Source organism: Simochromis diagramma, unplaced genomic scaffold, assembly GCF_900408965.1.
Source record: "Simochromis diagramma unplaced genomic scaffold, fSimDia1.1 OVJJ01000501.1, whole genome shotgun sequence".
NCBI classification, from domain to species: domain Eukaryota; kingdom Metazoa; phylum Chordata; class Actinopteri; order Cichliformes; family Cichlidae; genus Simochromis; species Simochromis diagramma.
Window position 1 is genome coordinate 6,429,083 of NW_024387320.1, and position 12,258 is coordinate 6,441,340.

The window sequence follows — 12,258 nt, forward strand, 5'->3', positions numbered from 1 at the left end:
TGGCTTGGATTACTGCTGATTAGGAAATTGCGTAATCCTGACTTGAATTACTCATATTACCACTAAGGGTTGCTCTGGTCTGAAGATTAAAATTAATGTTTACTATTATTTGGACAGGCAAAAGCATCTCAAATCTATGATACCAAAGCCTAAAAACAAAGCTTCTGAATTGTAGTACTTTGCTGTATGACATAGTTGTCTTTAGAGGCTTTATGAACTGGATTTAGTTCTCAGTTTTCTGTGACTCGATACACAGAGGCAGCAGACACCAGGTTATTTAGATTTGGATGAGTTGTAGTCAGGAACAGATTTGTTGCATCTCGCTCCTAAATCACTACTGAGCTGAGAAGTGAATAGTTGATATTTTGAACACCCTCTAGTTATCCCAACACTTTCAGTTAGTTCAATGGAATCAATTTTTGGGTCATGCAGTCATCATGTAATGTGTTGCATTGTGTAGTGTACAAGCCACAAATACATAGACACTGTCTTTGTCCATTGAGGGTTTTATCTAGAGTGTGTGGGAGGTTTGGTTTTTTTCCCATTACGGATCTGTCAGTGGAAAGTCTGTGTAAGGAAACTAAATGGAGGTAAAGTGTAGTGTCATCAACATAGTATGAGTTATTTTGTGCTTGGTCATGAGAGAAATTTGGATACAAACTTCAGTAGTCCAAAACCAACTTTTAGAAGGATAAACGATGACCTATAACGATCAGCAAACTATTACAAAGCGCATTGTAGAGAACTGAAAAAAAAAAACTTTCTGGAAAAACTAAGTGCACCATTATGCTTCTATAGGAAATAAGAGGTAAGTAGGAGCCAGGTGCTGCTACTCAGATACATTCGATTAGTTGATCATCAGCAAATGTGAGCACCTCTGTAAAAGCAGAAGTTATTCAGAGGTTGTGTTAGCAGAGTGTTGCAACCTATTGGCATGTTAAATCTTAATTGACATCATGACTGTGAAATTTCTAAGAAGGAGCAAGTTGGCTTGGCCTCTTCTCTTTAAAAGAACATGGCAGCACAATTTAGGTTTGGAAATCTTAACAAACTACAAGACTTCTGGAACAATGTCCTTTGGACAGACGAGACCAAAGTGGAAATGTATGGCTATAATGTTAAATGTAAACCAAACACAACATATCATACTAACTGTCAAGCATGGTGGTGGAAATGTGATGATTTGGACTTTCAACCAAAGAATCTGGGCATGTTGCAGTCATTGAGTCAACTGTACTCCTTTGTATACCAAAGGATTAAAGAGTCAAATGTGAGACGGCTAAAGCGTGAAAAGCTAAAGCACAGCAGGAAATCTAGTCTTGCAGTGGCCCAGTCAAAATCAAATGAAATGCCAACAAACATCAATTAATCGAAGCAATGCAGTGAAGAAGAGTCAGCCAAAAAAATTTCCACAGCAATTTATTTAATCATTGAGTGTAATTTGGTGTTTTTACAGGACTGTATAGTCCTGGGAAAACTTTGATTTTCACAGGACTGCATATCCCATAGAGCTTCCTAAAGAGTCCCATAGAAGAGAAAGGCAGTTGACTTTTTGACATTTCTTTTATGTCAGAATAATGAATATAGATAAAACTATTTATTTTGACCCACGTGTCTTTTGATCATGTGTTTTAAATGAAGGATGAAGGTCTGACAAAACAGTGCTTAAATCAACAGAGTATCTTGTGATACCTCATCTTCATTCCAGTCTTGTTTCTTCTTGAAGGAAAAGTCAACAGTGGCAGAGGTGTGGGAACACGCTGCACGCACGACTGAGTGTGCGTGTTCATCATATTTGTGATCTTGTAAGGACGGCAGAGTGTATATGTTACCAACTGAACAATAGCCTGTAATGACTTTCTGTTGAAATGTCATGTATGGTGTGTGTGTGTGTCGGAGATCAGTTGGGGGAATCTGGCGCTGAATAGGTGTTAATTGGTTAATTCTACAAGTTTTTACCTTGTATCAGCAGAAAGCGCACAACAAATATACAAAGACAACAACCGAGTTTGCATAGTCTGTCCTGCATGTTGATATACTGTATCCGGCAAGATGGAAGCTATTTGAACATCTTAGACAAGTGGTGGCTAGGATCAACCAGAACTGACTGGGTCTTCTTCAGAGTCCTAACTTTGTACAGATGAGGAAGGTCATAAAGGCACACATGTCCTACTTTCCTACACATTAGACTGTCTCTCCATATTAGACAGTACTTTGCAGCCTGTTTTTGCTGTTGAGGTTCAGTGGCCCGTGCCAGCTAATAAATGAGAATGTAAGAACAGATTCAATAAAACCTTCTCATAAACGTGCTGCTGACATGGAAACCTCAAAGCTTGTGATAAAAGTACACTTGTGCTGGTAAGCTTTTCTACACATGGCTTCCACCTGAAACTCAAAGGTCAGCTTGTTATCACTGCACAAACTCAGTAGCCTCATCTTTTTTCCATTGAAGGCAGGTAATCGTAAAATTCTCTGTAAAATCCACAACCATCAATTTAGTTTTCTGAGCACTGATGTCCAAAAAGGACAATTTGTACCACTCAGTGAAATCTGGTTGTTTTATTTATTGAGGAAAATGACCTAATATAGCGTATCAAGGGTGGGGGTTGAACTTCAGGCTATTCGACAACCCTTCTGTCAGCTTAGGATTAGGACCTGGTCATTTTGAAATGTGATATTTATTCTTTTTGGACCCTTGATGACTTTTGTTTTTACATTGTTATTAAGCTGCTTGACCCATCCTGTCTTGAGATTCTAGTCATGGACCAAGCTCGAAAAGTTTCTTTAGCAATTACTGGAGTAAGTCAGAATTTGTTGTTCAAAGATCACAAACTGTTCTGGCCCAGATGTACCAAAATGGACCGAAACGATGATGCTACCACCTCCATGTTTCATAAATGAGTAGCTGCAATCTAGTGTTGTCCTTTCCTGTGTCAGACTGCTGTGGCTCAGGCTCATCTCTTAATTAGAACTGATGTGGCTTGATCCCTGCTTTGTGCAGCGCTCCCAAGTGTGATCGATAAAAGGTGCTGGTATGAGTGTGTTAATGGGTAAAAATATGCATGCTCAGTCACAGTAAAAAAGCACTATATAAATAACAGTTCATGTATCCTTTACATTCTCCATAATGCTTCTCAGTTAAACCAAAACAGTCTATTCATTCTTCTCACTCATCAAAGCATTGTTTTTGCAGCCTTCTGGCTTTCCAATGTGATCTTTAGTCAAAGGCATCAAGCAGCAATGTTTTTGTAGAGCAGCAGCTTAGTTTTCTCAGGCCAGCCATGCCTGGCATTTTTTCATTACGCTCCTGATGCTGGACTCTGAAAACCCTCAGAAGTTGCCCTGTGTTGCACAGGAAGAGAGTTTTATCAGTCAACCACTCCTGTGGAGGCTAATGACACTTTCTTTTGTTTGCACACAGCCTTTCTGACTTTGGATTGGTCGAGTCTGAACTCTTTAAAGATAATTTTTGTGACACATTCCAACCTGATAAGCTCCTCCCACCGATTGGCTCATGTCTTTAAAAGTAAAATCTCAGTTGTTTGTGCAGCTATTCACTTTCACAAATGTGAAACTTTCAAAATGTTACGCTAGCATGAGTTTGAAGGATTTGGTTGATTAAATTACCAAATTCATAAAACATTTGGGAAATGGGAAATGCATATTTGACTAAAAATACCTGCATCAAATATTTCATGTCTAAGGATATTTAGTTTAGCGTCACTAAACATTTCCTGAGCATCAAGGACTCAGCCTGCCTGTGTTCACCATTTGATTTTGTATAAGCTGTCTGTGTTTATACAGAGGTGACATTAGGATTCTTTAGTCTGAGTGTCTCTGTCTGCTTCATGTTATATCCTGACAGTATGTGCCTTAATTATGTTGAGAGTGATATTTGACAGGAGTAGCTGATGTCCTCTGTGGAGGATTTTCCAGATGTCAGGTATGGACAGATCCTAATTGGCTCTTATGCTGTTTAACATTAGGAGGACAGGATAGGAAGGGATTAAAGTGCTAAGGGGTGAATGGGATAGAACTGAATCAGTGAATTAGCGTGTGGATGTCACTGTTGTCACGTTTGGCTGCTTTAATCCAGCTGTCTGTTAGAGAAGAAAAACATTGTTGATTCCAAGAAGTTCATCTGAAATGAGCTGGAATAGAAAGACGCTCTCACACAGACGGCGACATGTCTCAGCAAGTTCTTGTTAAATGGGAAAAAAAGCAGTCAGACCTGCAGCAAGTGATGACGTTTTTTTTTTTTTTTTTAAAGTTGCTTGACAAAATGAAAGTTTACCTACATCAGCGCTCAGTACAAGCAAACCGTGGTAAACGGCACATTAATTAAACTTCAACGTTTTTAGGACAGCTGGTTTGATTCCGACCAAGTTGGGCAAAAGCAGTTTTTTATTTTGAACGAAATAAAAACTTGGCAGATATTCTCTGCTGTAGCTAGGTATAGATTAAGGCTAGTGTTAGTTTCTTAAGACATGGTCACAGATTTTTATTTTTTGTCCTTCTCTGTGATTTTAAAAAGACCTTGAGGAAGACCTTAGCCTTTACATTTTCTGGGAGATTTATAGCAAATGGTTGACAGAATTGTAAAGGAGAGGCTAATTGCGAGCAAGTTCAACCAACTGAACTAGTATCCTGTACTGAAGTTCCACTCACTGTTCCTATCCTTTTTAATCTATAATTAATAGTTGCTTGATTATTTAGTTTCAAGCATTCAGCTGTGCATCTCATTAAAAAAGTCATCTTGAACCTTCTTAATAACTGTTGTACGTTGTTGTAACGGCCTATTGGAAAAGGTCTTAGAAAAACTTGTTCTCCTATCTAAAAGTTTTTTTACTTTTGTCTGTAGTGGTTGCTGTATTCAGGATGTACAGTGCCTGCTTTCTTTCTATTCAGGTTTTTGTGTCACGTTAAAGAGTAGAGTCTTCTTGCAGAGCCTAAAATTTAAAGTTGTCGTCTTTCTGTCTGAGGGACAGAGAGAGGGAATCTTCTGTTACAATAGGAAACCATTTTTTACGTGATGCCCCCAATTTATATGGCAACCCCCAAGTGTAATTTTACTTCCCCTGAAGTCTGTGGAAACAGTTTGTTCACTGAAGAACCTCTTTGGCCGTCCAAATGTTGTCATATTCAAAGACATATTTCAGCTAAACTCGGGCAAAAGTGAAATCAGCTTAGTTACTAACCTTTTAAAAGGTTCCTCTTCTACTCGCGACGAACGCAAAAATCTTTTTCTTTTTTTAATGTCTTCTTCAAATTAGCAGTCTCTGTGAATGATAGCTTTTATCAGCTTAGGAATTTTAGCTTAATTAAAACCAGTTTTATCCCACAATGACTCATCCAGTATTTGTTTTATCACCTCTTGACTAGACTACTCGACAGCTCCCTGTACTTAGTTGTCTCATTACACCCCTTCTTGACTAGTGTTTGTCCAAGATGCAGCTGCTACAAAGAAAAGACAAGACATCACTCCTGTATTGGCTTAGTAAAATTCCAGATCGTATTACATCAGTCATGTATTTCTTTGGTAACCAGTGCAGCTGTTTGTTCTTTGCAGAGCAGCTCTAAAGAGGCTTCTAATGCCATAATCCGCCTCAAGGTGACTTGCATCATCCTCCCGTTAACTCCTCGTAGTCGCCTACTCTCGCCTTTAAAACCAAAATATTTCCCACTTGCTGCTGCCAGACTCCAGGAAAAAAAAAAATCAGCCACCCACATTAAGTACCGCCCTGTTGTTGACAATACTTCATCTTTTTGAAAGATCCACATATATTCCCCTGGTTAGCTGTTTGGTTTAAGTGCACTCATGTCATGCTTTTTTTGTTTTGTTTCTTAAATGTTCTGACGGTGTATTTTAATGTGCTGTTGTTTGGTTGTTGCCATTTTTAATGCAGTGTTTTCATTTTATTTATGACTTTCACATCCTGACTCCTTTTTTTTTTTTCCCTTCATTTTTAAGGCTAGTTTTGTCCAACCTCTAGTCCCCTGGGATTCTGGTCAAGTCAAAACTTGTTTATATAGCTGATTTATTGGGACTTTATGGTTTCCTTTTTGTCCTGTTCTGTGTTTTTCGTTATGTTGATTTGGTCAGGGGGAAAGTTTCTGATAGATTATTGATTAAAGGCACAGAGCAGTGACACAGTAATGCTGCTCAGCATTCTGTATTTGGATGTGTACTTAATATTTTCATGTTCTTCTTTTGCAGCCAACTATCCTCAAACCAAAGCCTGGTGAGTTCATTTGTTTTACTCTCTACATTCGGTAAATAAAGTGGCAGCTGGTTGGTGCATTAAGCCTGAAGCTTTTCTAGACATTACCTGACATAGATGGACTCTGTACTAAAGATTGAGCACGAGAAAGGCCATTTAATGTCTCATCCAGCTCTGTCAGAGTCCATGAAATGCATAATTTCACCCATGTGAGGAAAAGAGTAAGTAATTGAATGCTTACTATGAATTCACAGTAAGCAGCAGTTGTCCTGTGCCCTGCCTCCTGCATGCTCGACTCATGCAGCTTGCATAAACCAGTTTATTTCAAGTGTTGAGAACACATGTGAAACACGTAAAGCAGCAGATGTGGTGAATCATTTGATTTGATTTGATTCTCCTGATGTTTTCCAGAGTTCATGTTTAAAAACAGCTTTAGATTCTCCCTTCTCTCACATGCACGTGCGTGATTTAATGCCTCTCTGTATGTTAATGCTTCGTATGCAGTTTTGATCTTGCGGCGGATCAGAAAAGGAGCCAATATAAAGAGAAAGGAAAGAGTATGAACTCCACAGGATCTGGGAAAAGCAGCACCGTGTCCAGGTCAGTTCATTTGCTCACTTCTCACTCAGATTTGTGCAGGGATCTCCAGAAAGTAACTCTCAGAGATGCTGATATTAAATCTCAAACCAGAGAACTCTTTAGTTTACCTTGCAAGGGAGTTGAAGATTTTAATCAGTAGAGTATCTGCATTGCAAGGTTTTAAGTTGTGCTGTTAGTTAAACGTAAGTCTGACCAATAAGCACCTAGCCAGTGCGACTGCAGTTATGCATTTATTTTAGCCAGATGCTTCATCCAATCACATGCCAATGATTTTATTTATTTATTACCACCTAAGTGCAGTAACAAATAAATTAAATGTAAATAAATCTTGTAATATTCTAAGTACATAGGCAGCTGCACTGCTGTAACTATATGGTAGCATGTCCTCTTTTGCACGCTCGGCATCCTGTGAATTGATGACCTGATTAGTTGAAGTTTGCCCATGGTAGATGGTGATAAACAGATGGTTCATCCAATCGTCTGCCAAGTAATGAAGTGACAGCATTTCTCAAACTAGTTTCTCAGAAGAAGTGTCCCGATGGTGAACTTTAAGAAACAGTCTGGTACTTCAAGTTTTTCATTTGTAGCCAAACAAAATTACTGTCCATAAAGGTCAAAGTCAGGGTGTATTTCTAAGAGGAAGTGTTATCTATTCAAGAGGAGTGCAAGAGTTTTTGTCCAAAAACCATCTTATTTTAAATTCCTTGGATGTCGAGCAGTAGTTAGGAGATTCCCTACTGAGAAAATCTGTGGATCTCAGAATTATCCAGTGTTTTAAATTTTGCTATTTTTTTTTCTCTCTTTATGAAAGTTTTTACAATAAGTTGAGATCTACAGGAAACTGCACTGTTGCTGCTTCTAATTTAATCACACTGATGTCAGTCAGAGTGATTGCTGTCCACCTTTCTTCCCTTTCCCTGTCATATCAGAGCTCCCTTAGCCAAGACTAATTCAATATTTACACTATAAATGGCCTGCTCATTGTGAATCTATGACACAGCTCTTTTAAAAAAAATTGTATAAAAATGTATGCTCTCATATTCTGTTTATGTACTCATATTTAAAAATTTTAAAAGCAAAAACCCCCACCTAAATAAATCAATATTAGCATCAGGGTAATTGTTTTTTTGTTTTTTTTGCCTGTCCCGTTTGGCTCTTTTTGCCATCAGAATTATTGTCTAAAGGCAAAGAAAGATGCCCAACGGATTTACTTTACCAAATGGACCATCCCAGCCTTGCCGTAATGGTCCATTTGATTCACCTTTTTTTTATTTTTTTTTATTGTTTATTTTATTTTATTTTCACTTGCTAAATACGGGACAGATTTGACTGGGGAAAAGAAAGGGGAGAAAGAAAACCAGTGGGGAAGAGGGACGTGGATAAAGGGCAAAAAACAAAAACCAACAAAATAAGCAGACAAAAAATACATATATCGATCACCTGGATCACCTGTTGAGAAAGAAAAAAGAGAAAACGAGCAGAAGGAAAAAAAAGAGCAACATAATAAACAACATCACGATGATCTGTGGGAATATCACAGTAAATACTAAATATTAAACATTATTGTGCAGCACGTAAGATCGACAGCGCACAGTGTGCTTTGAGGTAGGAGCCAAAAAGGGTGTAGTTTGTGTGTGTGAGCACCCGTGTGTACACCTGTGAGCATGAGCGCGCTTGTATTTAAAAGGTTCCTTCATGTAATGATCTGCTAGAGGGTGTGGGGGTGTGGGGGGGCACAGCCCCGTCCTCCAGGGCATGAAGCAGGTATGGAGGAGATCAAAACTCCAGACATCCAGAGGCCCCCAGAACACAAGAGACCAAGGAAGACCAACAGAGGGGCAGCCGCGCCACTGTCCCAGAAAGAGCTGAGGAGAGTCCCAGATGAGGGTTCACTCAGCAGCCGCGGAGCAGAAGCCAGGGGGGGTTTCAGTGACGTGCCCGTGAGCTCCGCCGGCAGCCAGCTGTGCCAGAGTGACCGAGCCCCAGGCCGAGAGGCCGAGGGCACCCCACCCCCGAAGTGGCCCGAGCGAGCCCCAGGCTCCAGGCCCCGATAAGCAGCCGCCAAGGAGTGAGCCGGTGTGTACCTGGACGCCCATCCCCAGATACAAAGAACCACCAACGCACCGATGTCTGAGGGCGTCTGGCACTGGCAGGGGAAGTGGTGGTGGGTGGAGATAGGCCTCCATACCTTGGAGGGCCTGAGATGTCCCCAGAGAGGTGGCGCCTGATACCCAACCTGACATATAGACACAGACATACAGGCACACACAGATACAAACATCCATTCCCACCCTCATGCTCTCATATGCACTTACTCAGCACTCACCCAACGTAGAGACAGACATAAAGAGACGCTGTACACACGATCACACTCCCCAAGCGTACTCTAAGCCCCGGGTCTAGGTACCCTTGCCCCTGGAGGGGGAAACTGCACCCAGACCCAGGTAGTGTTACCCTTTTCCCTGGGGTGGAGAGAAGCAGACTGCCCCGGCTCGGCAGCAGCAGGGAGGCCCCACACTCCAGACCCCAATCGGACGGCCAACTCATCCTCCCAGACCCATCAGGGTAATTCTGATTGGGCACTAGCCATGAGCAGACACTTACATTTAATTCTTTTTAAAAGTTGTGAGCCAAAGTAAAGAATCAGGAACCTCTAGTGTTGAAATAAATGTAGGTTAATTGTTTTTGGTTGGAGTAATAATTGCTTGCAGTGTCACTACTCTATCAGAAATATCTGCTGTCCACATCCTTTACCTATAAACACATGTGGTGGGTAAATTATCAGGATGATTGTGGTGAGTGGACAGGATAAGGCGATGAGGTCGGAGCAGCAGGCGTGTCTGGCGGCTGACGTTATTAGCTGGTGTTAAATGTGGTAAATGATGTATAGTGGCTTCTCACGATTTCACAAGTACATAAAAATAGAAACTGTATTATGAAGATGAGTAGCATCATCACCTTACAGTGCAGACGATTATCTCGCTGAGTTATCAGCGGGTAGAAAAAGAAACCACAGCAGCCTCATCTAAATGCAGGTATCACTGTGTTAGAATCACCCAAATACAATATAAAATACACTATTTTGCATAACTACTTTACACTGTCTGCTCTACACAAATAGCAACTTGTTGTGTTGGCAAAACCTGAGGTGAAAATCTGGGATGGATTAGTCTTCTGCTGCTGGTCAGGATTCAGGTCTCAGTAAAATAGTTGAAGAGCAGTACTCTGCTTGCTGGCTGTGTGTTTTCATAGCGGTTCAGATTTGCAGTCGTCGCTCTGCAGTTAGAGAGAAAGTTCAGACTAATTCTGAACTTTCTCTCTAACTGCCCGTGTGTCTCTCCGCAGTGTGTCAGAACTGCTGGACCTATACGAGGAGGATCCTGAGGAAATCCTGTTAAACCTTGGCTTTGGTCGAGAAGAACCCGACCTGTCCTCAAAGATTCCCTCCAGGTTCTTCAACAGCAGCTCCTCGGCGCGAGGCATCGACATCAAGGTACAGATAGAGCAAAAGAAATGGATTTGTTTTTGTTTTGATTTTTTAAGTTCATCGTTGTAGTTTGTTTAGCACTTTTATAATGCACACTTGTGAATGATCAGAAGGTCGCTGGCCGTACATTGCAAACACTTTCACAGAACCAGGAGCACAGAGGATACGTCCAAGTCACTTCAGTGATCCTTGACTTTGCATTTAATGGCACAAGCAGATCCAACTTTCAACTTACTCAGTGAAATGTTTCACAGTCTACTTGATGGTCTGGTGCAAATTCTTCTGACACTCACTCATGCAGGACGATTTTTAATAACTTTAACGTGAATTTAATTTATTTTGCTCCAAATTTAAAATTTTTTTTTAATACTCTCGTGACCAGATACTTCCAAAAACAATGAAATCTTCTTTATTTGCATGATTACTTTATATTTGCGGTTTATTAGAAAATGTTAAGCATTCACATTTTTCAGGGTTTTTTTTGTTTTTATATTTTTTTTAAGTCATACACTAGCCATATTCAGGGACGTAAAATTTTTTGACACATAGTATTGTGCAAATGTTTTGAGCCACCCTTCGTTTCTTTACATTTTGCCAGGAAAATGGGAAATCGGTGCAGTGTTTTATTGAAATTGGAAATCATCATGCATCGCTCTCTCTGCTGGAGTTTTTTTATTTCTTAAAGACGTGACTTTCAGCTACAGTTCATCTGCTGTACATAGTTTTTAGCTCTGCCACTTCTTCTTGCCCCCTTATCTCTTTTTTAAGATGACCATTTTGAGATATTCCAAGTTTTTGTCTAATATCTCCTTGAATCACCTTCTTGGTGCAAAAATACAATTTAATCCCTGTCAAACTGTTATCGTTGGCTTTTTAAAAAAAGATTCCTATTCATATTTTTTTTTTAATCTTTGGTATGTTTTATCTTTTTATTTTATCATTAATACCTCTGTAGGCATGAGCATAATACTATTTCTGGCTTTTAGCAGTAGGCCAGTTTTTATTGGAGCTCTCCAAATAGCAGTAAGCTTTTTCTTATTGGGGTTTCTAAAAACCAGAACAAGATGTTCAGCCATGATACTAGTGTGCAAAAGTTGGTCTACAGTGTTACCATGTGCGTGCTAATGAGGAACGCTGAACCAAGGAACCAAGGATCTTCACACTGTGCAGAATTGTGGCTTGTATAGATGTTGAGTGTAAAATAATTTTTTTTAAAACCCTTTGACATTCCCTCGCTGAAAGTCTTACATTCCCAAGGAATCATTATTGGATTTCCTGTGGTCCACAAAGTTGTGTGTTGGCAAATGTGAGACCTCACAATGCTCGGTCCTTCTTTTCAAGCATAATCTAAGGCAGTATGTGGTCAATGAGAGCGGCAAAGTAGTGGCTACAGACTTGCTTACTGCTAAAACTTCAGCTGCGTTTGAGGTTTAAGTTACGCACGTAACTAAGCTCTACTCTATTTCACTTGTGTTGCTTCGATACAGTGACGGAGATGCTTACTAAGGAGTAGCTTAAATTAAATTTACCGCACACTTGCAACAAATCAAAGCAATTTGTCTTCCCCAAATTACAAGCTAATGTATCACAGCCATAGACTTTACAACCAAAGCACAGCTAAGCAGAGTTATGGCCTGTCTTGATCAGCCCTGGTGGTGCTCGGGGAGAGGGCTGGTGAACCAGCTCCTCTAGTTACTTTTCCAGCTGTATTGGTACAGACCTGCGCCCACAGCTCGAGGTGCAGTGACTCATACTGTTGTTACAGTGAAGCTCTGCCTTTCTCTATTGATCAGACAGAATGCAAACATAAAGGGAAAAAAAAAATCCCACAGTGACTCTTAGTTACCTCTATATTAATAAGTAAACATTATCAGCAGGGGAAAACCTGCTGCCGTATTACCATCAGTCACAGATAATGTTTGTAATGGCATTATTTCCTGTGTTACATAT

The 12,258-nt window shown here is 40.1% G+C and overlaps 1 protein-coding gene across 6 annotated transcripts in view; it reads left to right on the plus strand.

Annotated features, from left to right (window-relative positions):
• The window catches only part of itprid2 (ITPR interacting domain containing 2), a 52,968-nt gene that overhangs the window by 13,916 nt on the left and 26,794 nt on the right, over nucleotides 1-12,258 (plus strand). For all 6 annotated transcript variants that reach the window (XM_040005844.1, XM_040005845.1, XM_040005841.1 and 3 more), the window contains 3 exons: nucleotides 6,218-6,242; nucleotides 6,726-6,821; nucleotides 10,167-10,314. In XM_040005844.1, coding sequence (XP_039861778.1) covers nucleotides 6,218-6,242; nucleotides 6,726-6,821; nucleotides 10,167-10,314 — 269 coding nt within the window. The remainder of the gene's footprint in view (nucleotides 1-6,217; nucleotides 6,243-6,725; nucleotides 6,822-10,166; nucleotides 10,315-12,258) is intronic.